Below are 26,755 nucleotides of genomic sequence, written 5' to 3' on the forward strand. Positions count from 1 at the left end.
GTTTACGCAGTATGAGGTGGGCAAGATGCTTGTGGCTGTATGTCTGACCATTACCCTCTTGACCCCGTCCCACATGGCTTATTAAATATGATACAGGAAGTTTGATTGTTTGGCCCCGGGGCATTGCTAACAGTTCATTATGTGAGGGGGTCGACCATTCCTAAAGAAAATGGTCCATACTACTAGCAGAAACCAGTAATGATTTGAAAGTTAAAGAGAAAGGCACAAAAGCAGAACTACAGCTGAACGTCACGACTAAAGTAATGATAACAGAAGATTTATGTAACTTTAAAGCTGTCAATGAGGACATTGAACTTGTCAAGGATTATCAATACCTTGGCACAGTCATTAATCAAAATGGAGATAATAGTCAAGAAAATCAGAAGAAGCCTAGGACTGGGGAGAGCAGCTGTGAGAGAACTGGAAAAGGTCCTCAAATGCAAAGATGTATCACTGAACACTAAAGTCAGGATCATTCAGACCATGGTATTCCCGATCTCTATACATGGATGTGAAAGTTGGACAGTGAAAAAAGCGGATAAGAGAAAAATCAACTCATTTGAAATGTGGTGTTGGAGGAGAGCTTTGTGCATACCATGGACTGCAAAAAAGACAAATAATTGGGTGGTGTAGTGGTTAAGGTGTGGAACTACGACCTGGGAGACCAGGGTTCGAATCCCCACATAGCCATGACGCTCACTGGGTGACCTTGGGCCAGTCAGTGCCTCTCAGCCTCATGAAAACCCTATTCATAGGGTCGCCATAAGTTGGAATCGGCTTGAAGGCAGTACATTTATATTTAGAGTAAATTAAACCAGAACTGTCTCTAGAAGCTAAAATGATGAAACTGAGGTTATCTTACTTTGGACACATAATGAGAAGACCTGATTCACTAGAAAAGACAATAATGTTGGGAAAAACACAAGGAAGTAGAAAAAGAGGAATGCCAAACAAGAGATGGATTGATTCCATAAAGGAAGCCACAGACCTGAACTTACAAGATCTGAACAGGGTGGTTCATGACAGATGCTCTTGGAGGTCACTGATTCATAGGGTCACCATAAGTAGTAATCAACTTGAGGGCACATAATAACAACAACAGGTCTGGACTAACTACTGACTAGTTGCAAATAAATTCTTCCCAGGGAATGTGGTGGAGAAAATTGTAGTGGGACAGCTGCAGGCATTCTTGGATGACACAGATTTCAATCTGGTTTCAAGCCAGGCCATGGGATATAGACAGCCTTGGTTGGCCTGAAGGATGGCCTTTACTGACAGCAGAAGGGAGTGTGATTGTACTCTTGCTTCTGGATTTTTCTGTGGCACATTGACCACTGTATCTTCCTGGACCCACTTCATGGGATGGGAACTGGAGGCACTGTGCTACAGTGGTTCTGATCCTACCTACATGGTCCTCTCCAGAGAGTACAGAATTGGGAGAATGTTTTCGAGTCCCCTGGGAGTTGTGCCTGGGGGTGCCACGGAGCACTATTTTATCCCCAATGCTATTTAATATCTATATGAAGTCACTCAGAGGAGTCATTAGGAGATTTCGGACAGCTCTGTTTTCCCATAATATCTGAATTGGGAGAAGCCATGCAGGCCCTAGGCTGGTGCTTGGATGCAGTGGTGGGATGGCTAAGGAAAAATAAGCTGAGCCTGAATCCTGACAAAATGGAGCATGTCTGAAAAATTAGCCAATTGCTTGCCTTGGATGAGATTGCACTCAACCCTGAAACAGCAGGTATGCAAGGGTAGAGGTACTTCTGGATTCAACTTTGTCACTGAAGGTATTCTTGGTGGCTAGTCGAGTCTTTTACCAGCTTTGGCTTGTGTGATAGCTGGGGCCATTCTTGGACCAAGATAACTTTATCACAATAGTCCAGGCACTAGGGGCTTCAAAAGTGAATTACTGCAATGCACTCTACATGTGGGGCTTTCTTTGAGCTTTGTCTGGAAACTGCAGTTGGTACAGAATGCTATAGCATGTCAGCATATTAAACCTCTGGAGACGGTATAGTTCCAGCCTTAGACATATCTCCCGATGATGCTTATTTTGCACAGGGGTAGAGGAATTTATACCAGAGTCACCCTTGTGTCAGTGAACACAAGGATAGGCTGAATTTAATACAATGCTCTTCCCCATTCACTTTGTGTGAGTGCATTTTTAGAGCCAAGCCAAATGTTATTTTGAGAACTTTTTCAGCTCAAATGTAGAGCCAGGGCACAAAAGGTTTCACAATACTCACCCATCCCGTTCATCATTTCCACAACCATCACTTTGTTTATGATGCTGTCAGCTTCCCAGTTCCTTCCTTCCCAGAAGTTGCTAGTGAGGGCAGGAAGCATTAGTACCTGTTTTTATGCTCTCTCTGAGGCTTTGTGGCAATGCCACATACCAAGGAAACAGTGCTTCCTTCCCTCATTCTGGAGTTTGCTTTATGGAGAAGTACGAGAAAATATTGAAGAAATAGTGCCCATCAGTAGTGGAGAATAAGAACATAAAATGGATCAAGTCAAATGCCCAAAGCCCATAGAGTCCAGCATTCTGCTCTCACAATGGCCAACCAGATGCCTTCAAGATGCCCACAAGCAGGACATGAGTGCAATAGTGTTCTCCTGCTTATAATCCCACACAGTAGTACCTCTGATCCTGTTTTTAAATTAGGATTCTCAAAGTAAGTAAAGGGAAATATCATAGCTCACTCTCAATTTCTAAAGCCTGATGCTAGTGTTCTGAACTGGGTCTCATTTACTCACAATTCAAATGCCAAAAGTGAAAGAAGATTGAAGTATTTTGAATTTTAAATTTCACATTATGGAGCATCACAGGCTTTCAAGTTCTATGCAAACATTGTTTTTTTAAAAAATTGCAAAAGATATATAATCTACACAAACACATCTGCATCAGGCTTATCACTAATGCTCTGACTTTACATACCAATTACTGGGGAACAGTAATAGTGGGAGAGGGTTACTGACCGTATGTTCTGTGTGTGGACTCATCATAGGCTTCTGTTTGGCTACTATGGAAAATATGATGCTAGACTAGCTAAGCCTTTTTTGTATGATCCACTGTGGTTCTTATGTTCTTACTGTATTTGGAGTAGGATGTGTAATAACACATTTTAAAATAATTTTCATTTCAAAAGAGCATAAAATGTGGTACCTCTACATCTATGTATTTTAGATCTTTGCAGTTGTCCAGTCCTTCCAAAGCAACCAATCCACAACGTTTGAGACTCAGAAACTGAAGCTTTGAACACTGTGACAATGTGGAGAGGCTGCAGCCAGGCAAATCTTGAAAGATAATTGTGGTCACCTATATATATATATTCAACAAGAAATAATATATACACTCTGGCAACATTTGAATCATATTTGTAATGCATTATTCAAATTGTGATTACATACCACCCAAAATACTGTTTGTGCCGACAAAAAGGTTAGGAAAAATAGTCCCCCCCCCAACACACCACTACAGAAGCATATATTTCTTTGTGCCAAAACTGTTCTACACTATAGTATATCTCATCTTCCCTATCCACCAATATACATGCTGGATAAGCAGCATAAAGTTTATTGGAAGGTTGGGATCAGGTGCACTCCTTCTCCTTGACTAACTGCACAATACTGTCATAGCCCCCCCACACACACACACCGGCTCAACAGAACTACAGCACCCAGCTATTAGAAAGAAGAATCTCTAAGCGTATCATGTACTTGACTGAACACATGCAAGAACAAAGAATGTGGAAAAGGTTTTCTATAAAAGTCAGTAAATTATTTAAGTACTTAAGTATCTAACTTAACCTGAAGTTAGCGATTCATTTCTCACTTCCTTGATGGGGAGAAATGTTAGGTCAGTGCTAAAGCTTTGAAGAGCTCTCCATACATACGCAGTGCCATACAAGATACTTGCATTGCAGTTTTGAACTTCCAGCTTTTACTCACCTGTTGCAGAGTATTCCAAGGGCCAGCCTGGATTATCATGGTGGCACTCAGAGGAGGTATCAAGCTAGCTGAGCATTTCCGTGGTCTGCTTCTTTCAACCATTTTTTTCCTCTGATGTTCCCTATATATTCTAGACCAGGATTTACATGTTTTCATCCACACTAATCTTTTATTTTCAATAAAATCAGAAAGCAAGAATGGTTGCTCAAAAAAACTGACTGAGTTCTCACCTTTGGCCCAACGATTTGTGACTTCTTCATGAACTTCTTTTAAAGCAAGCTCTATTTTAATATTTTCAGATGCATAAGGCCCATCTATCTGTCCAATGTCTCCAGAATCTAGCTGAACATCCCTGCTAATGCAATTGCTATGTCTGCTGTTTTTCTGATTAACTATTGTAATAGTTTCACTTTTGAGAGCATTTGTGCTACTGTTTTTCTGAAATTCTGTAGTTGTCAAACAATGGTCTTTCGCATCATTTCCTACGTGCATCATTCCATGTTTTTCATCTTCTTTCTCTTTCTCATACATTTTTTCCTGTGTTTCTTTTCTCTGTTCCTTTTCCACAATTAATTTTGTTTTTTCATCTTTGGCTTTTTCTTGTTCGTTTATCTTTTTGATTTCTTCCTCCCTATTTGCTATTGCTAAAGCCTTATCTGTATTTTTGGGTCCCACTCCCCTTTCTATTTTGGCAGCTTTTTCTTCCTTTTGTTCTTCTACCTTTGCTACTGCTTTTACGTCGTTTGCTATTTCTGTATTGTTATCTGTATTTTCAAGCTTCTTTTTCCTTTGTATTTTTTCAGTTTTATCTTCTTCGACTTGTTCTATTTCTTGTTGTTTCTTGGAAAGCTGTATTTCTTTATCCATATCTTCAGATTCCATTTTATTTTCTATCACAGATTTTAGTTTGCCCTTTTCTGCACTTTCCAATTCTTTCAACATTAGCTGCTCTCGCTGAAGTCTCATAATTTCTTTCTTCTTTTCATATTCTTCATGCCTCTTCATCTTTTCTGCAAGCTCTTGTCTCTCCTTTTCTTCTTGTCTCTTTCTTTGTTTTTCCTCTTGTTCTTTCTTCTCTACAGCCCTCCTCATCCATCTTTCCTGCTTTTCTTTCATTTCCCTTTTCATCATTTCTTGTAATTCTCTTTTCTTTTCTAGCTCTTTTCTCCATTCTTTCAAAACTGGGGCATATTTTTTGTACACTAAAAATGCTCTAAACATAGCTTGAATTTTTACAGCTGCCATATTCTGCTTTTCTGACAAGTGTTTTCTTTCCATTGCTTGTTGTTCTTCAAAGGTCTTTTTTTCTTCTTCTATTTGTATGTGTAAGTTATTAATCAACTCCTAAACCCAAACAAAAAAACAAGCTTTTGTAAGCAATATCAGAGTTTGGTCTTACAAATGCACATCATACAAAATACAAATTGACATTAGTATTTGTATATTAACTCATCCAAATCAGGCAGGCAACAGGAGGCGAGGCAAGGAGGAACAAATGTACTTGTGTGTAAATATAGTTTACTTGTGTGCAAGAGGCCAAGTACGTTAGTCACGTTTTTGTACACCATTGTTTTCCATTTATTGTTCAATATAGCTGTGCTGACATTATTAGCCTTTCCTCCATTTAACCACTTTAGATATCCTTCTGGAAAGAAAATGGATTACAAATATTAAATATTTGTAACTGTACTAGTAGATGTTCCAAAAGCACTGTGCTATCCCAAAAGAAGAAACAAGGTTAACTACACAGAGAAGTGTCACACTCAGCATACTCTATTATACATTGGCTGGGAGAGTAGTCATGGCAACTAGACCCAGCATTACCCTTTATGGCATAGATTCAGCTTTCCAGCAGCAAGGAGATTGTTGACAGGCTAGTCAGCAATACTGTAACTTTGTGTTCTTGCCTCTTCCCTGCAATGGGCTGCCTCTTTAGATCTGAACTCTTCCCTGGTTTTGGATTTTAAAGACAGTCGTTTGTTCCCTTTAGCTAAATGTTTTAGACTAGACTGATCTACTGGTGTTGATCCTAGCCTGCCTTGACTACAACTTCTATATTCAGCCCAGCACTTAATGGGATAGAATAAGATATGTAGGGTGACATTCAAGCTTGAGCTTGTAAAATAGATTGTGGACCAACTTTTCTCAGGCCAGTGTACCATACTGTTGCAACTGCATCACGTAATGAAGGGTGAATGTTTGCAAAAAGAGGCAGAACTAGACAACAGATGGAGCTCTCTCAACTATGAAACTGATTTGATTTGTTTTCAGCTCGTTGTGCTCCAGTTTTTTTCATTGTGTTTATTATAACTCCTCCTAAAAAAACACCCCACACCAATAAAATAGATATTCAAAAGAAAGAATATCTCTATGAAGTCATGTTAGGCAACTAGAATATGGACAGTAGACTGGACTCTAGTATTAGTAGATACTCCTATTTCCTTCCCTCATCTTCCATATGCTTGCAGGTAAGGAACGGGTTATCTTTTAACGAGAGCTTAATGCTTGTCATTCATGTGATTTCTTCTAGCCTTTAACTAATTGGTTGTAATCAAACCAGAAGGATTATTATGCCACTTTACTAATACAGTAGTACCTCGGTTAGCAAATCCTCCAGGAAAGAAGCTTTTTTTTTTAACAAAGTCTTTTTTGGGTACAGGGGCGTAGGGGCGTACACACTCTGACATAGTCAGAATGTGGCTCCTTGTCTATTGGACTGTGGCTGCCGCAGGCAGCTCTCTCATACATGGCTGGAACGGAGCTCCTTACCAGGTGCTGCAGGCATCTCTGCAGTAAACAGTACTTTGGGTGCCCTGAAAGCACTGTTTACTGCAGACATGTCTGCTCGAGTGTAGAGGAGGATGACAGGGAGAGAGGGAGAGAGATGGAGATGGAGATGCATTCCTGGATGCATTTTGGAAGAAGCCTTCAAGTGGTCTGTATAAAAGGCTTACCTGACCTGGTTGTTTCATTTCAGACAGGCATACTGTTTTGAATAAAAAGTTTGCTGAAAAATGTCGAACTGCTCTTCTTTTTTGTGCTGTAGGAACCTATGCCATTTTTTCCATATTATTCCTAATTTTAAATAAAAATGTGTGTCAAAATTCTTGTATGTAAATTACCTTGTGCTGTCTCAGTTGTTCTTTCCAAATCTTCTCCTTTTTCAGCAGTTCCTCTTCCATCATAGCCTGCTGCTGCTGCAGAAAATACAGACCATCATTGTTAGGACCTCAGTTAATTTTATTAACATTTTATTAATGTTGAATATAGGGGTGTCTGAGACAGAAAGTGCATGAGTAAGAGCAAGAGACAGAGGCTGAGAACTTATAAAACTCTGGATTCCAGGGAATCGCACTGATTCTTTTAGTGGTAATTCTGTTACTAAAAAAAGAATGTTTCTGAACAGAAAAAACTGTGCAATACCACAGCAAAATAAGGTCCTTTTTGTACCCTAAAAAAACCTGGTGGTTCAATATGACTGTTTTGCTGCAACACATTTTAAATATAACATATGCCAGTGTCAGTGAAAAATATGCAGGAATACATCTCGCATATTATGAAGAATCAAGTCCTATATTTGTATCTAGTTGAGATATGCATGTTTACATTACTATGTTATATCTTGCATGATTTAGTGTCTTAAATTTAATGTATTTCATAAGTGTTTCATATTTTAATTTTTAATTGTTTGTTTATGATATTGTTAATGTATTTAACAGGTATATTGTAAGCCACTATGTAGAGGCTATTTGCCTGGAAAACCAGAATATTATAACTAACTAAAAGACTTGTGTTAAAATATGTTAATTATCTACATTAAAATATTACCGCATGAAACATTTCTAACTTCATTCGTTCAGCCTCCAGTTCATCCTGACGTAGTTGTCTCCTTTTTTCCTCCTCCTCAGTTTGTGTTTCTTCCATGTCCCTCTTAACTTTCAGCTCCTTTATTCTTTCATTTTCAAGTTCATTTTGCTTTTCCACCCAAACCTCATATTCTCGCTTGCATTTTTCTTCAACTTCTTGGAAAGTAAAGCTAATAACTATGCCACCATCATCTAGAAGAATGAATACAAGAGAACTTGGAATTACTGAAAATATTTTTTCCAAAAGAACTGTGTTGCCAGTTCATGGTGGTTTTAAGGAATTTGCACTATACCATAAAAGCAAAGAACACCATTATTTTTGTCCGGGATAATCTATTTCAACATTCTGCACTAAGCAAAACGTTAGTGCAAAGAACTCCAAAACCATCAGCACTATAGCCCATTTGCAAATATACATAAGAATATAAGAAGAGCCTGCTGAATCAGTCCAGTGGCCCATCTAGTCCAGCATCCTGTCCTCACAGTGACCAACCAGACACCCATGGGAAGCCCACAAGCAGGACCTGAGCACAAGAGCACTCTCCCCTGGCCTCCACCCCAGTTTTCAGCAACTGGTATTCGGAAATATGCCTCTGACTGTGGAAGCACAGCATTGCCATTGTGCCTAGTAACCTTTGATACCATTATCCTCCATGAATTTGTCTAAACCTCTTTTAAAGCCATCCAAGTTGGTGATTATCACTGCCTCCTCTGGGAGAGAGTTCCCTAGCTTAACTATGCACTGTTTGAAAAATTACTTTCTTTTATCTGTCCTACAGCATGCTGCAAGTACAGAATATAACTGCAATCCTGTGGCTAAACAACATTGACCTCAGACACCTAGGCTCAAACCACACCTAAGTAATGAACAATATGCGTGGTTTTCCAGAAGTCACTGCCTCACAGTCTTCACCAAAACAATAGTATCTTTCCTTGTGGATATAAATAATACAGGAAAGTGCTTTACAATGAGTATATAACAAGAAAAACCAATGTACACCATTTCAGAGATGTTTTACTATTTAAAATGCATAGATTACTTTCCATATCCAAGACAAATAATTTGTAAAGTTGAACACACAGTGTGCTTTTTAACAAGAACCTACAGGTTTGCTCAAAAGAACATAAATGGACATGGTGATCTTATACAGCACAGTCATCTGCCTTTATATAAGCGGCATAGTTGATCTACTCCTTACATATCTCTTGGAGGGAGGTACAGCACTTCTCTTTCCAACAACAATTGTACATCTGCATGGAGGTATTATGTACGGATAATTTAGCATCAGCTTAGTCTTCCTGCATTATAGCACCTGTGCATGAAAGAGCATCACACAGAGCCACAGATACAATATAATACACAGGCCAACCTTCCAATCTTTTTACACCAAGGATGGGCAGAAAGCAGAGTGGGACCAAACAACATATCCTGTTTTTACCAAATAGCAGAGGGTTCCCTGATACAGCACTATCACATTCACTGATGGCTGGATTATTATTCAGATGTACCTTATCTAGAGGGCCTAATGTTTTCCTGCCTCAGGCAACAGGAGGAACTCATAACCCCCTTGGGAAGTCTTAGTGCTAACTTGAGAAAAGAAACAGTGTTCCTGCTCCTATCAATGTGTGCTTTCCATTCATGTTTTCACAGAGACACAGTTACAGAGATAAGACTCCCATGTAGCTTATACTAAATAAGGTAAACATTAAAGTAACTTTGAATAATAAAAAAATTATTATAAAGGAAAAAATTTTTTATAAAAACAAATACAAATACAACAAAAACAATACAACAGAAAAAAAAATAAAAAGAAAAACTTGACTTCCGATTTGTTACAGATCAGCTATAAGTATATAATATATATCAAACCTGTCTCCTAGAACATACGAAATTCACTTTTTTCCAAAGTCTATCTTAATTAATCATCAAATCCCATTATCATCATTTCATTTTTTTCTTTCAACAAAAAGTCCAAAAAAGAGTCAGAACAAATTCTGCTTCGCTATCAAATGAGAATGCTTCAGATTAGGGCTGACAAATGTCCCTGCAGTAACATGTTGAAGGCACAAATAGCAGTTTAACCAGCAAGTGAGGAGGTGAGGTGAGGCAAGGGAAAATGCTCCCCAAAATAAAAACCTTAAAACATACATCTTTCATTTGTTTGTTATTATTCACAACTGTTATTGCTGCTTAACACCATTTAAAAAATAACTTCTGTGCTATTTGATTTCAGCAAATCAAGGATCATGTTGTAAAAATAACAATGTCACAGTGCTACGTAACCAATCCAACTTGACTATGTAAGAATGCCACTAAAGGAAAACAAAATCATTTCACAGGAAGTGTTAAAAGTATTGCCCTTAATCTGAAATAATGTTGCTTGCCCTTAGTGATGCTCACAACATGATGGAATGGGTGAAGACTTCCCCCCCTTTCATCCCAGTCCCTGAAAAAAAAAAAGGGAAAACACTTTCCAATACTTGCCAAAAGTGTTTGAGAAGTATATTCTAATGTAACCCTCCATGGGACTGCAGCAATTTTGAGTAAACATGGATAGGGCTACAAGTTTGTTTACCTGTCAAAGAACATCCATCAGCAATTTCATTGGAAGGAATATCTCCACTGTTGCTGGGCTCAATGGAATTACCAGGAGTCACACTCATCTGTTGTTCCTCATTTTCTATTTCAGATAATACCTGAAAAACAACAAATATTTTCATGATAATGCACTTAGAGCTATTAAACTTCAACCACAAGAACAAAAGCAACTAGAACGTAGTAGCAGTTTTGTTCTACGCAAGCAATGGTTCAAAATGGCAGAAGATATAGTAGGAGAAATACAGATCAACACATATTATTTGTTATGGATGAGAAGCTTGGTGCACCTGTACTGGCTACAATCCAACTCGGTGTGCACGGAGTCCTATTAGAAAAGTAGCAAGCATACTGTTCAGTTGCTAGGGGGAGGGGAGCTGAATTAAATTCTTAACTTTCCCTCCTAGATTACTGATAAGTGATATACTGTAACTAATTTTCCGTCAGGGCTCTGCATTTGCAACCATTGCAGCTGGATTGCTGAAAGAAAATGTCCATGCAATACAGCACTAGTTTTCATTTATGGCTCCTTATTGAATTAGGGATGTGTGCATGGGAGTCAGCTTCGACATGCATATTGTCAGTAGCCAAATGTGAGCCACCCCACCCCTAATAGGTTTGCATTTGTATGACAGTTTGCATTTTAATACAGATATATTCAAACTATAATTTTAAGGTAGTTTAGAGCCACCACTAAGTTTATCAAATTATTTCTGTTATGACATTCAGTGTACGTTTATCTCTACATGCATCACTTGCTATACTATTCCTGTTCTCCACTTCCAAAAACTAATCAGATCCTGATATTTTTTCTCCCTATGAAATCTTAATGTTCTATCTGTCGTAACTATCCAGTGTCTAAAAAGAATGTCACTAGAAATGGCTCTGCCACCATCGTATCCTCAAGTAGCCGTCCAATGGAGCTTTTCCATATTGTCAGGGATCTGTTGACATCCTGACATCCAGGAAATGGAGTTTTAGACTCTTTGGAGGCCCACTGTGAATTGTTAGCAAGGCACTTTGAGGATGAAGTTGCTTACATCCGCAGCAATCTTGATGCCTCATCCACATCTACTGTAGTTCCCAGTGAGGTGTCCAGTGCAATGTCTGCTGCAACCTCTTGGGAACAGTGTCAGTTGCTGCGGCCTGATGACGTCAACAAGGTGCTTGCGACGATGCAGCCAGCAACTTCTCCTCTCAACCCTTGTCCATCTTAGCTTATTAAAGCTTGCCGAGGGGGTTTGACCGAGTGGATCCAAGGTGTGGTCAATGCATCGTTGCAGGAGGAAATGGTTTCAGCCACCTTGAAAGAGGTGGTGATTCAACCACTCCTGAAGAGCCCCACCCTGGACCCATTGGTCTGTGACAACTACCGCCCAGTTGCAAATACCTCCTTTTTAGGGAAGTTGATTGAGAGGGTTGTGGCGCAGCAATTGCAAGTACTCTTGGATGAAACAGATTATTTTGACCCATTCCAGCCTAGGTTCAGGTCTGGTTATGGGACTGAATCGGCCTTGGTAGCCCTGATGGATGACCTTTTTCAGGAGAAGGACAGGAAGAGTGCAATCTTGTTATTCGTACCTGATCTCTTGGTGGCTTTTGATACCACTGACGATGGTATCCTTCTGGGCCAACCTGGTGAGATGGATATTGGAGGCACTGCTTTACAGTGCTTCTGATCCTATCTCCAGGGTCGTTTTCAGAGAACAGCATTGAGTGATTGTATTTCGACCCCCTGGCAGTTGTGCTGTGTGGTGCCACCAGGTACTATATGAAGCCTGTGGGAGCGGTCATCAAGAGACTTGGGGCGAGGTGTCAGCAGTACGCTGATGATACCCAGCTCTGTTTCTGTGTAACATCTGAATCAGGAGAGGCCGTGCAAGCCCTGGACTTGGTGTTGGGCTGGCTGGGGGCAAATAAACTGACTCTCAATCCTAGCAAGATGGAGACGCTATGGGTTGGTAGTTCCCGAGTTCAGATAATTGGTCCGTTGCCTGCTTTGGATGAGGTTGTACTCACTCTGAAAGAGCAGGGATGTAGTCTGGGGGTGCTCCTGGATCCATCTTTGTCACTAGAGACCCAGGTGACCCGATCACTCCATGTGGTTAGGTGTGCCTTTCACCAGCTTCAGGTGGTAAGACAGCTGCGGCTGTTTCTGGACCGGGATAGCCTGACCACTGTTGTCCATACACTGGTAACCTCCGGAATGGATTACTGTAGTGCACTCTATGTGGGGCTGCACTTGATGTTGGTCTGGAAACTGCAGTTGGTGGAAAATGCGGCAGCGAGACTGCTCACTGGGGCAGGTTATCGCCAACATGTCACTCTGCTACTGAAAGAATTGCACTGGCTACCTATTAGCTACTGGGCTAAGTTCAAGGTTCTAGTTTTGGTATATAAAGCACTATACAGCTTGGGACCAGGATACCTGAAAGACCATCTTATCCCTTATATACCCAGTCAATCACTCTGTTCTGCATGTGAGGGCCTCCAGCAGATACTATCGTATCAGGAGGTCTGTTTCACATAAGATAGGAAACGGACCTTTAGTGTAGTGGCGCATACCCTTTGGAATTCCTTCCCTTTAGATATTAGACAGGCACCATCTCTTCTTTCGACGAGCCGTTTAAGTAGAGACCTAATCCCAGCCTGCATCTGTGTTGGAATTGCTTTTTAATATATTTAAAAAAATATTTTTAAAGATGTTTTGTTTTAATATGTTTTTAATGGTTGTTGTGTTTTAATATATTTTGAAGTCTGTTTTAACGATGTTTTAAAGTGTTTTTAGTGCTTTTGTTTGCGGCTCTGGGCTCCTACTGGGAGAAAGAGCAGGATATAAATAAAAAAATAGTAGAAATAGTTTCCCTGGAAACATATTTTTAAACTATGTATTAATGCAAGAAACAAAAAGGAAGTTAGAATATACCCGCAAAGAAACAGGGTGGATAAAAATCTAAGTGTTTGTTTTAAAGTGCTTTCTTCCATTTAAACTGGATTTTTTGAAAAAAGAATTATAAATCATTTTTACAATTCAAGGTCTCTCAAATCCAATATACTCAGAGTAGATCTCTTGAAGTTAAGTTAGTCATGACTAACTTACACTCAGTTAATTTCAATGGATCTACTCTGATTATGACTTAGATACCATCCAATGACTCTTCTACAAACAACACAATTTGACTACTGCACTGTATAAGTTGTCCCCACTGAAAACATTGGGACTGCTCCGAACACATTTAGTACTGTAAGAAACCATGCAGAATCAATGTTCTATAAGTCAAATGTCTTTAAGATAAAATATAGGAATCCCTCAAATATATACACGTATATGTTTTCAGGATCCACCCTATTCTTATGAATGTAATTTGTTTTAACTGCTTTTAATATTGAAATTTAGACTGCTGCTTACACACACTGGGGACCTGCTGATGAAGGGGGAGCAATAAATATAATAAACAAACAAACAAACAAATAATATAGAATACCCTTTTCTTTAATTCTTCTGGATCTTCATTATATTCAGAAGCCAACTCAGCCAAGCTTTCTGAAGCATTATTAGGAACTACACTGTAGATATTACCTGCAAATGAAGAAACTGTATATTTTAGACACTACAGAAGTTAATTACTGAAAGCTTCAAAGTTTTTAGATTGCATCATTGTATATTTGACACTAAAACATTACATAGAGCTCAAATGTTTCATACAACTTCAGGCTTACATATTCTATCTTTTTTTAAAAAAACCTTAAAATTCCACTTAAAGCAATAGCTAAGTGTTTTAGCTAGCTTAACCATTAAAGCATAACTTATGCAAGATCCATTGTCAGATGTGGGTTTCTATCAACCTCCTAACTTTGCATTCTCAGATATTTTCCTGGTAAAATTGAGAAAAACCTCCGTAACTGTGATAAAAAGCCATCATTACATTTATTAACATTTATTTATCTGTTTATATATTTAGCATATTGCTAACTCACTTTTCAATTACAAATAATTCTAAAAATTCTCCAGGAATTTTGAGGTGCTTTAGTTTCTCTTACAAAAGATCTTATCTGTATACCAGTAGCACAACAAACTGATTTAGGTTGTAATCCAATTTCTGTCTACTCAGAAGTAAGCTCCATTGGGTTCAATGGGATTTACTCCTAGGTAAACCTAAGGCTGCAATCCTAACCCCTGGGATTAAGCCCCGTTAAATTAAATAGGATTTACTCCTAAACAGACACAAAATAAAAATCACTACTTACTTGACATTTCATCATTTTCCAAAACTTGCAAGATGAGCCTTTCTGCATTTTGACTTCTGCTTCTCACAAAATTTAAATAATGGAGAACTGATTCTGGTAGCTCATCTGAAAGCTAGAAGAACATTTTAAATTAAAATTTACATTCTCAGTCTTCAAATTATTTTCCAGTTATGATTGTCTGCTGCTAAAATACAGATATATGATAGATCAATTGGCACACAAGTACCTCAACCTCAAATTCTAGCAGCAATTAAATGACTATTCCCTAGACCAGTTGGTCATGGAACCGACCAGAGGGACGGCAACCCTGGACTTAATCCTCAATGGGGACCAGGACCTGGTGCGAGATGTAAGTGTTGTTGAACCGATTGGGAGCAGTGACCATAGTGCTATTAAATTAAACATACATGTCAATGGCCAATTGCCAAGAAAATCCAACACGGTCACATTTGACTTCAAAAGAAGAAACTTCACAAAAATGAGGGGATTGGTAAAAAGAAAGCTGAAAAACAAAGTCCAGAGGGTCACATCACTCGAAGATGCTTGGAAGTTGTTTAAAGACACTATATTAGAAGCTCAACTGGAGTGCATAGTGCAGATCAGAAAAGGTACCACCAGGGCCAAGAAGATGCCAGCATGGTTAACGAGCAAAGTCAAGGAAGCTCTTAGAGGCAAAAAGTCTTCCTTCAGAAAATGGAAGTCTTGTCCGAATGAAGAAAATAAAAAAGAACACAAACTCTGGCAAAAGAAATCCAAGAAGACAATAAGGGATGCTAAAAAAGAATTTGAGGAGCACATTGCTAAGAACATAAAAACCAACAACAAAAAATTCTATAAATACATTCAAAGCAGGAGACCATCTAGGGAGGCGATTGGACCCTTGGATGATAAGGGAGTCAAAGGTGTACTAAAGAACGATAAGGAGATTACAGAGAAGCTAAATGAATTCTTTGCATCTGTCTTCACAGTGGAAGATATAGGGCAGATCCCTGAACCTGAACTAACATTTGCAGGAAGGGATTCTGAGGAACTGAGACAAATAGTGGTAACGAGAAAGGAAGTTCTAGGCTTAATGGACAATATAAAAACTGACAAATCACCGGGCCCGGATGGCATCCACCCAAGAGTTCTCAAAGAACTCAAAGGTGAAATTGCTGATCTGCTAACTAAAATATGTAACTTGTCCCTCGGGTCCTCCTCCGTGCCTGAGGACTGGAAAGTGGCAAATGTAACGCCAATCTTCAAAAAGGGATCCAGGGGGGATCCCGGAAATTACAGGCCAGTTAGCTTAACTTCTGTCCCTAGAAAACTGGTAGAAAGTATTATTAAAGCTAGATTAACTAAGCACATAGAAGAACAAGCCTTGCTGAAGCAGAACCAGCATGGCTTCTGCAAGGGAAAGTCCTGTCTCAGTAACCTATTAGAATTCTTTGAGAGTGTCAACAAGCATATAGATAGAGGTGATCCAGTGGACATAGTGTACTTAGACTTTCAAAAAGCGTTTGACAAGGTACCTCACCAAAGACTTCTGAGGAAGCTTAGCAGTCATGGAATAAGAGGAGAGGTCTTCTTGTGGATAAGGAATTGGTTAAGAAGCAGAAAGCAGAGAGTAGGAATAAATGGACAGTTCTCCCAATGGAGGGCTGTAGAAAGTGGAGTCCCTCAAGGATCGGTATTGGGACCTGTACTTTTCAACTTGTTCATGAATGACCTAGAATTAGGAGTGAGCAATCAAGTGGCCAAGTTTGCTGACGACACTAAATTGTTCAGGGTTGTTAAAACAAAAAGGGATTGCGAAGAGCTCCAAAAAGACCTCTCCAAACTGAGTGAATGGGCGGAAAAATGGCAAATGCAATTCAATATAAACAAGTGTAAAATTATGCATATTGGAGCAAAAAATCTTAATTTCACCTATACGCTCATGGGGTCTGAACTGGCAGTGACCGACCAGGAGAGAGACCTCGGGGTTGTAGTGGACAGCATGATGAAAATGTCGACCCAGTGTGCGGCAGCTGTGAAAAAGGCAAATTCCATGCTAGCGATAATTAGGAAAGGTATTGAAAATAAAACAGCCGATATCATCATGCCGTTGTATAAATCTATGGTGCGGCCGCATTTGGAATACTGTGTACAGTTCTGGTCGCCTCATCTCAGAAAGGATATTATAGAGTTGGAAAAGGTTCAGAGGAGGGCAACCAGAATGATCAGGGGGATGGAGCGACTCCCTTACGAGGAAAGGTTGCAGCATTTGGGGCTTTTTAGTTTAGAGAAAAGGCGGGTCAGAGGAGACATGATAGAAGTGTATAAAATTATGCATGGCACTGAGAAAGTGGATAGAGAAAAGTTCTTCTCCCTCTCTCATAATACTAGAACTCGTGGACATTCAAAGAAGCTGAATGTTGGAAGATTCAGGACAGACAAAAGAAAGTACTTCTTTACTCAGCGCATAGTTAAACTATGGAATTTGCTCCCACAAGATGCAGTAATGGCCACCAGCTTGGATGGCTTTAAAAGAAGATTAGACAAATTCATGGAGGACAGGGCTATCAATGGCTACTAGCCGTGATGGCTGTGCTCTGCCACCCTAGTCAGAGGCAGCATGCTTCTGAAAACCAGTTGCCAGAAGCCTCAGGAGGGGAGAGTGTCCTTGCACTCGGGTCCTGCTTGCGGGCTTCCCCCAGGCACCTGGTTGGCCACTGTGAGAACAGGATGCTGGACTAGATGGGCCACTGGACTGATCCAGCAGGCTCTTCTTATGTTCTTATGTTCTTATTGTCCAGAGTAAAATTTGCATTGGGGGAAGGGGAGAAGGACTGGAATATCTATGCAATATTATACAACCATGAGAGTGGCTGTATACTATAGCTAGCGTGCATTTTTCACATTCTGCAATGTTAAATTGAAAATACCCCCCATTGCCATTCTGATGCTTCCCATAAGCTCATTTCAAAACAAAACTTTACAATACTTATAGTCCTGAACTCAGAAACGCTTGCTTAACAACCTTGTAAATTTTCATGGCAATACACAAAACAGTCAGAGAGAATACAAAGTTCAAAGTCTAAAGAGAGAGAGAGAAACCCAGACCCCTTTTTCTCTCTCTCAGAGTTCTCATAATCTGTTGAAGTTTATTAAAAACCAGCCATGTTCACAGGGGACCTGTAATCCTGTTCCTGCCTTGCCCCATACTCTGACCTTCATCTCTGCAGTTTAAAAGTTTAAAAAATGCCTGGCTGATTTTTAATTAATTTAAGAAATTTTGCATTGAACTGAATGATAATGTTGGGCATGCTCGGTAAAAAACAGCTGTCAGTGTTCTAAAAGCCAGACTCAAAGCTGCTGGGTTTGGCTAATCAGGGGGCTGCACCCACACCAGACTTTGATTTCACTTGAGACAGTCATGGCTTCCCTCAAAGAATCCTGGGAAGTGTAGATTGTGAAGGGTGCTGAGAGGAGACTCCTATTCCCCTGACAGAGCTCCAGTGGCCAGAGTGGTTTAACAGTCAGCTGCTCTGATTGAAGCTCTGTGAGGGGAACAGGGCATCTCCTAGCAACTCTCAGCACCTTCACTAACTACACTTCCCAGGATTCTTTGGGAGAAGCCATGACTGTCTAAAGTAAAATCAAGGTCTGGTGTGGATGTGGCCAGTGACAGCTTTGGTTTAAATTTGGGTGGGAGGCTACTGTAGAATAAAAAGGTGGGGGAAACCCTGAAAAGCAATGATACTGTTTACAATGTTTTCCTTGTGGAAAGGAAAGGGGCTTCCCCTCTGCCCAGTGCCCACCCATCCAATCTCCTACCCTCCCTGCCCCTCCCCCAGGTCAGTGTTGGACAATGACCTGGTAGACCAGGGTTCGAATCCCCACACAGCCATGAAGCTCCCTGGGTGACCTTGGGCCAGTCACTGCCTTTCAGCCTCAGAGGAAAGCAATGGTAAAACCACCTCTGAATACCATTTACAATGAAAACCCTATTCACAGGGTCGTCGTAAGTCCGGATCAACTTGAAGGCAGTCCATTTCCATTTTCAAACATGATTGCGCAGAAATAAATCCCATTTTACTCAAAAAGTATGCAACTGATCAAACCCATCCACCCTTCTCCTCCCTCCTATCCCCTCCTTCTTGCCGCTTCCCTCCCCCTCCCCCTCCCATCCCCTCCCCCTCCCATCCTCTCCTTCCCCCTCCCCAGGTCAGTTTTACCTATCTTAACCATGATTGCATGGGAGTAAATGCCACTGAACTCAATAAGCATGAAAATGATCAAACCTGCCGTTTCCTGCCCCTTCCTTTGCCCATCCCCCTCCCATCCCCTCCTTCCCCCTCCCCCTCTTCCTCTCCCCTCCCTTTCTCCTTCCTTTTCCTCTCCCCTCCCCCTCCTCCATGGTCAGTTTTACCTATCCTAACCATGATTACATAGGAGTAAATCCCACTGAGCTCAATAAGCATGCAAATGATTAGACTTGCCTTTCCCCTCCTTCCCCTCTCCTCTCCCTTCCTCTTCCCCTCCCCTCTTCCTTCTTCCTCCTTCCCTGCCCACTCCAGCCATCCCTCCCTCTCCCCACCGGTCAGTTTTACCTATCCTAAGCATGATTGCATGGGAGCAAATCCCACTGAACTCAATAAACATGCAAGTGATCAAACCTGTCCTCCTCCCCCCTCTTTCCTGCTCCCCTCCCCCTCCTCCCCTCTGCCCTTCCTCCCCTCTGCCCTTCCTCCCCTCCTTCCTTCTCCTCCCTCCTCCCCCTAACTCCTCCCCGTCCCCCTCCCCATCCCCTGTGGTCAGTTTCACCTATCCTAAGCATGACTGTAGAGAAGAGAATCCCACTCAACTCAATAAGCTTGCAAATGATCAGTCCATTCTCGGCAAGCTTGCACAGGATCCCATTTCTTACCTCCCAGATTAAAAAGCAGAGAAATTCACTAATAGGCAAAATATCTTACAGTTTAAGAATGTACTTTTAGCCAAAAGACATTTCTATCAAACTTTAAAAAGCAAGGAAATTGGGCAGCTATAGTGAATGCACCATATGGTGAGTGGTGGTTTCTAGGATGAATAATGAGAGAAATAAAATTTTCTAGATGAGATTCTGGGTAGAAACAATAGTAACACAGGAATGAAGCAAAGTAAGAAGAACACCAACAAACATACAAAAATGTAATTCTCCATTTTTGGAGATGGCAGGTATTGCTACCACTCACCATATGCTCAGAGCCACATGTTACCAAACTCTTCCAAGCTACGCAGGAAGTGGATTGGACTGTGAAAGACCAACCCAAATGGTGTTTGCATTTTGACCAATTTGTAGAGCAGTATAATATCTCAGAGAGGAGGTCAGGTCTCCTGCTCCCCTGGTGCATTCACTATAGCTGCCCAATTTCCTTTATTTTTAAAGTTTGATAGAAATATCTATTGGCTAAAGGTATGTTCTTAAACTGCAAGGGTTTTTTTCCCCTATTAGTGAATTAGACATATTGGGCAAAACTGAACTAATATTTTTATTATGTATTTATTACATATATCCTTTTTGATTATGCACTCAGAACATTTAACTGTTAAAAATGGAGAAGGGGCTTTTTCCAAGGGCCACATTCCCTTCTGGGACCACGTGCCAGTGGTGGGCAGGAAGGGTCAGAGACAGACAGGGATGGAGCAAGAAATATCAAATTTACCTTTGTAGAGTACACTAGTTTTACACACATTCACACACCCCTCTCTAGCCTCAAATCAGGTAAGCAAGAGTTCAAATATACATTCTAGTCAGACAAAAATACCAAAAGAGGGTGCAAAACAGGGCCAGTGAGGATCATGGTTGAGGAGGGATTAGTGGCATGAGGAGAGTCCTGAGGGCCAGATAGAGAGGGCCACATTTGGTTTGCAGGTCTGAGATTCCCCACCTCTGGTTTAAAATAATGGCTTTCAATAGAACAGACAGAATATGAAAAGGAGCTGGAAAGAAGAGGAAAATAAGCAAAATTCAAGTGCCAGCTCTGTACAACATTACATAACAAAGGTATATGATTACCAGATGGAATAAGATGCAGAGATTGTTCTGGGAAGGGAGGAGCCAAACTGGAGTTGGTCCCAGCCAGGCTGATGGAGGGGGAGGGGTTTGATGCAGCACCTCTCCTGTCCTCTCCATTAAGTAGACTTCAAGTAGAAGGCAGTGCTATTATAGTCACTATAGAAATAGGTCTATGTTTCAGCCCAAATGGACCCCAACTATCAAGTTAAACGGACCCCAAATATATATATATGCATGTTACACATATTTATTTATTTTAAAAAGGATATATTTCCTATCCAACTCAGTTTTCAAAGAATACAGAAACATAAAACATGTGTGAAATAAAACCACATAAAAACTAATCCAGCCCAGCAGTAAAACAAAGAGATCAAAGGAAGTACTTCTTCACACAGCATACAGTTAAACTATGGAATTTGCAACAAGATGTGGTAATGACCACCAACTGCAGCATCTTTAAAAGGGTATTAGTCAAATTTGTGAAGGATGCTTCCTATGGCTACCAACTTATGTTCCTATTCACAGGCAGCATACCTCTGAATTTCAGATGGAGAAGGCAACTGCGCTCCTGTTGTGCTTGTGGGTTTCCTATTACCATTAGTATGGAGGTTAGGGGAAGGAACCTTACACTTTGTGATAAAATCAAGTTGTTTCATATAGTTGATCTTTAGACCTCTTTGAATGATTTCAGAAGTGGCGCCACTCCACTACCCTCCAGGGGGCAGATCCTCCCTTATAGTACAGGGGTAAGAGCCAGAAATCAACCTAACCTTGCACTTTGTGATAAAAGCAAGTTGTTTGGTATGGTTGACCTTCAGACCCCTCTGAATAATGTCAGAAGCAGTGCCACTCTACCACCTTCCCTGGGGTGGGAGCAGTACAATACTGAAAACTCAGACATTCAGTTTTTCCCAGGAAATTTTACTCCTATAAGAGATATAATAATGATTCTGGTCTCAGCATTATCATTTTGAATCCAAGTTTTCATTATCAAGGGGACTACTGGCCTCCTGGAGGGTGGGATATATGCCACTATTTCTCTCACAACTGGCCTCCATCCCATACCCTCCATGAATTTCCATGCATATGTTATTTTCTGTGCATATCCATGGCATATACATCAACCTACCTAGTACATGTCTACAGCCATACTACCCTGAACACACTCAATCTCATCTGATCTCGGAAGCGAAGCAGGGTCAGGCCTGCTGGTTAATACTTGGATGGGAGACTGCCTGGGAATACCAGGTGCCAGAGGATAAGAAAAAAGCAATGGTAAACCACCTCTGAATATCTCTTACATGAAACCCCTATGAATATATCCAAAAGATTCATAGGGTCGCCATAAGTTGTAATAGACTTGAAGACATATAACAAACCTAGTAAGTACATCCACCTGCAGAACCCTGTATGAATATTGAGTTTGTCAAGTACTCAAAAAGTCATTCCCTCCTAGTCCCGTGGAATACTTACCGCTTCACCATCACTTGAAGCCTCTGTTGATAAATCAGGATCAGGATCATCTGCTTCAGAGGAAGAAAAACTGATTTTGCTTAATTCAAGTTCTATTTCTTCTTCAATTCTTATATCATCATAATCTTCCTCCATTACTTTTATTGTGACATGGAAAAGGCAAAGAAAGATTGCGTTACTCAACTCTTAATCTACTGTTAACATTATGTTGTTGATTAAGACCACTCTAAAATAATATGTCTCATGTAATGGGGGACATAACTAGTGGTGTTAACAGTTGGGGGAAAGAGACAGGAAGGCAGGTGCTGAGGTTTAGGTTGTGGAGTCATTGCACACCTCATAAGCTGCTGTCACCGTCATTACTTGCGCTACCCTCTCACTGGTTCATCTCCTTGTTCCATGCATAAGCAGCATGGACCATTGTCACTTGCTACTATTATCAATGCATTTCTGTGGCCATTCACAGGTTTCATAAGTATCGCTTTGCAAGATCCAATAAATAGAAATGGGGAAATGATACAGTGAATATGTTTTCATTTCTTTACATACACTTGTGGGTGTTGTTTTTTTAAACTAACAGAGAGACAAATGTGTAATCTGTAAAACTGCCCTTAATGTTTAGCATAGGCCTTTTTACACTTAATGACAATTATCAGTTCTTTATTTACAAAGCCCTAACGAGATACGTAGCATTTTGCAGAGAATGCAACGGAAATGACCGATTCCTCACTTAAAAACAGGGCAGTAACTACTGTCAGCTAACACAACTCGCCTACTAGCATTATTACAAATACAAACAAATCTCAGGCCATCCAGGTATGAGGCGCAGTGGATGTGGGCATGCGCACAAATTCAATGTACTTTACAAAAGAGACCGGACCAAGTTTTTTGTATTTTTGGCAGGCCTTGATTCATTACTAGACAGAAATGTCATTAAAAAAACACACACGCAACCACACTCCTAAGGCATATTAGGGAAACAAAACCTTACAACATTGACGCTGGGAGTTGTAGTTCTATAAATTGTCCTCAGTGAGCGGCCGTTCCATTCTATCTGAACGATATAAACGGATTTCACCACCGCTCTCTTATAAGGGGGGGACATCCATCCCTTCTCCCAATATCGAAGGCTGCTTTAACCCTCCTGCTTGCCCCCGCCGCCACCCGGCCAAACATTAACCTGTCTCAGAATCCAAAAGTTGAAAGCAGTTAGTCTCAATGTTACAGGAAGTGTAACCATGGCAACGGTGAACGAGGAGCGGAGCGCAGTACATCCTTGCTACGGAAGCCGATTTGTTCGAAATGAATTCATTTTGAATCACTGTGGAAGGAACGAAGGAGTTAATTTTAAAAAAGGGGGCAGAGTTCAGACCTGCAGTCGCAATGTAGAATACTCTAGGGAGCAGGAAAGGAGAGTCTCAGACCTGTAGCTAAAGAGGACTGCGTCTTTCCTCTCCCTTTTTACTTCTCAAAAATAAACTGTGTTTTTTACCCGTCCTGTAGAAGAGACACATTTCCCTTCTTCTGACAAAATAAAAATGGAAGGGAGCCGTAATAAAGGGGTGGGGAAAACGGGTTATTTACTTTACAAATATACAAACTACTTTATTATAGACTGAAGCAGTGTACAAAAAGATAAAAATGAAATAAAATACAAAATAATAAAAGTTCTAAACACACACACACATCTACAAATTCAAAAGAACAAACACCATCCCCTCAAAGTCTAAAGACAATAAAACCCCTTCAATTAATATTTCATAAATGACTGGATTGCACCTCCCGGAAAGCCTTAAACAAAAACGTCTCCACTAAGCACCTAAACATCAGGATGCTGGACACCTCTTTAACTTCAGCTGGTAATTGATTCCAGAGGTCTGGAAGTGCAACACTAAAAGTCATGTTTGTAGTACAGGCTAAGGACACCACTGCGGCATGTGGTACTCTCAGCAGTACACCATCAGAGGAGTGCAGTTACCAGGCAGGGGTATTTGGGGCAAGGCATTTCCATAGGTAATCTGGTCCCAAATTATTTTCAGCCCGAGTGACTCACTCCCTTCTGGGGGGCACATTCTAGTGACGACAGGACCAGAAGCAACAATGGGTGCAGCAATGGGTGCAGAAATGTTACCTTTGTACAGTAGACTACTTTAATTTCTACACACACATATCCCTGTGTATCCTCCTTCCAGGCAAGCAAGAGGCATTATCAGAGTTGAAAGACACATTCCAACCAAGCAAAAACACTCAGATAGGGTTGCCAGGTTCAGGGCCTGAGACTGATCCTGTATCTTTAGAAGAAGAGAAAGTCAGCCAAGTGCAGGTGTTCTTGCAACACTGTAATGGGAAAAACCACAAGGTGGAATTTTCCCTTCCCCCTGCACAACTTTTAAATAAAGTTTAAAAGTAGGCAAAGTAGGCGTGATTTAACCTGCGCGGGTCACAGCAAAATCCCCAGAATTCTGTTCGAAAGTGCGCTGGGCTGTGCAGATCGGGGGTTCAGCTTGGTGCTTCTGAGGGGCAATCTCCCCCCTCCTGTGTCATCCTTCTCTTACGCCCCAATCTTAAGCTTGGGAGGAAGTCCAATTTCTTTTGAGAGCGCTGGCTGTTGTGCTTGGTTATTGAGAGGGCAGGTAGTTCCGGAGCTCCTCGTCAGGCTTCAGCTCAAATGCACATTTGGATCTCGACTCATGCCAGAACCAAGGTGTAAAAAGAAACTCTGCGGGAAGGCTGAAGTGGGCCTGCTCTTTCTGAAAGTATAGGTAGGGAAAGGCGCGCGTATCAAAAGACTCACTCTTTCTGTGGCGTTCCTTCAATAAATCTTGTGGGGGCTTGTTTTGTTTTACGTTGTAGGGATAGTCTGTGACCAACCTGGCCTGTTGCTTTTGCTTTTCATTTGGGCCCAACAGAAAGTATTGAAAACGAAGGCTGCAATCCTAAGGTCAGTTAGGAGTAAGCCCTCCTGAATTTACTAGGACTTACTTCTGCATAAACATGGTTAGGATTGCGCTGTGAGATATCATTAGTCCTTCACGGCAAACGCAAGCTGCAGCCCGAAGGCCACGGTCCTACATGAAAATAACTTCCACTGTACTCAGGGGAAAAGTTTCCTGAGTGGGGGTGATCATCAGAACTGATCCTGGATCGCTGGTGGCTCCAATCTTTGTTGCATCTGCTTTGCTGGCTCTAATCTGGGGTTATGGCTATAAGCATCCTCACTCGGAAACAAACCCTGTTGCAATCCTGTTGCAAACCCAGTTGCCAGTGAGTATGTGACCTCTGAAGCTGGGGAGCACGTGTGGCCTAGTGAGAGATATGCCTAGAGGACTGCATTTGCCCCCTGGGCCTGAAGTATAATAGAACAACCAAATATCTTTTGGCTTCCTAAAGTCTAAACAAGTATTATTATGGTGTAACCTTCTGTGACTCCACTCCGGTTGAAGTATACAAAGTCATCAAAAGCTTATTGTCATGCCCCCCTCAGAGGACTCATCCCAGGAGGAAGAGGAATGGGAGACTGCAGACCCAGGAGAGGAGACAAGCAGGAAGACATCCCAGAGACAAGCCCCTGAGGGAGCCCGCCTGCCAGAATCAGGAAGCGACCAGGAGGCTGCCCTTTCCCCAGCAGAGAGAAGACACCAACAGGTGTTGCTGCAGCAAAGGCAATCAGCGCACTTAAGGATCAGGAGAGCTCGCAAGAACACAGGCTGATTGGAAGCACTTGGGCCAGTATGCAGAATACAAAAGGCTGGAAGGAAAGGGAGACTTCTTGCTAGAGTCAACATCAAGCCTTGCTGCAGATATTACTTTAGCTGTCCTGTTAAACCCATGCCTTGAACCCTGCCCTGCCTGATTGGATCTCTTGGTTTCTGGACATTTGGATTCCCTTATGGACTTATCTGCCTCCTCCTTTGGTACTTCCCAAATGGTAAAACACAGTGGCTGACCCCCTAGTTCCTCCTGCCTGACAGATTTATGGTCTGGCCTTATCTGCTCATTAGCTGCATGTCTCTGTGAACCCCCATGTTTGACACTTATGCCCCAATACACTGCTAAGGTCCTACATTAAAAATGTGCTAATCTATGTTAAATGTGTTAGATTAGTGGTACAACCACACTAGTTTTTGCTGCCCTCCAGATGATCAACTAAAAAGTCACACATAAATGAGAAAGCCTTCATTTAGGGTCAACACCCTTCATCAGGCTGAATAATAAGCAGACACACAAAGCGAGTAGGGGGAGGATTTCTTGGATAGGATGGTATACCCAAGTCTCTGCAATTTAACTTGGACTGGAAAAGGTGTTAACAGAAGTGCAGTGCAATCCTAAGAATCTTTACTTAGAAGTACGTCCCTCTGAGTTCAATAGGACTTATCATTTTGTAGGTGTGTTGAGGATTTCAGCTTAACCTGTGTCTAATATGTCTGAGGAAACATGCATAGGATTCATTTTTAATTAGGTTAGAGCTTTGGTCTTCAGCTGCTGGGTCAGGACCAGCTACTGGGTCAGGACCTGCTACTGGGTCACAGTCTAATCCAAGATGGGTTCCAACAGTAGCACTATCACCAATAGACCCAAAATTCATATTTGGGT

General features: G+C 41.1%; 1 protein-coding gene and 1 pseudogene across 4 annotated transcripts in view; one reads left to right on the top strand and one right to left on the bottom strand.

Annotated features, from left to right (window-relative positions):
* Positions 1-23,431, bottom strand: part of LRRIQ1 (leucine rich repeats and IQ motif containing 1) — a 157,636-nt gene extending 134,205 nt beyond the window's left edge. For 2 of the 4 annotated variants that reach the window (XM_061639639.1, XM_061639642.1), the window contains exons 1-9: positions 23,154-23,336; positions 22,163-22,299; positions 14,665-14,776; positions 13,902-13,996; positions 10,397-10,517; positions 7,783-8,012; positions 7,077-7,151; positions 3,955-5,298; positions 3,170-3,322 (exon numbers count right to left, since the gene is read on the bottom strand). In XM_061639639.1, coding sequence (XP_061495623.1) covers positions 3,170-3,322; positions 3,955-5,298; positions 7,077-7,151; positions 7,783-8,012; positions 10,397-10,517; positions 13,902-13,996; positions 14,665-14,776; positions 22,163-22,297 — 2,265 coding nt within the window. In that variant the 5' untranslated portion in view covers positions 22,298-22,299; positions 23,154-23,336. The other 2 variants (XM_061639640.1, XM_061639641.1) reach the window with 2 other exon arrangements.
* On the top strand, positions 21,828-21,949 carry LOC133363505 (5S ribosomal RNA; annotated as a pseudogene).
* Positions 23,432-26,755: the final 3,324 nt, after the last annotated feature.

Source organism: Rhineura floridana, chromosome 8 (assembly GCF_030035675.1).
Source record: "Rhineura floridana isolate rRhiFlo1 chromosome 8, rRhiFlo1.hap2, whole genome shotgun sequence".
Taxonomy (NCBI): domain Eukaryota; kingdom Metazoa; phylum Chordata; class Lepidosauria; order Squamata; family Rhineuridae; genus Rhineura; species Rhineura floridana.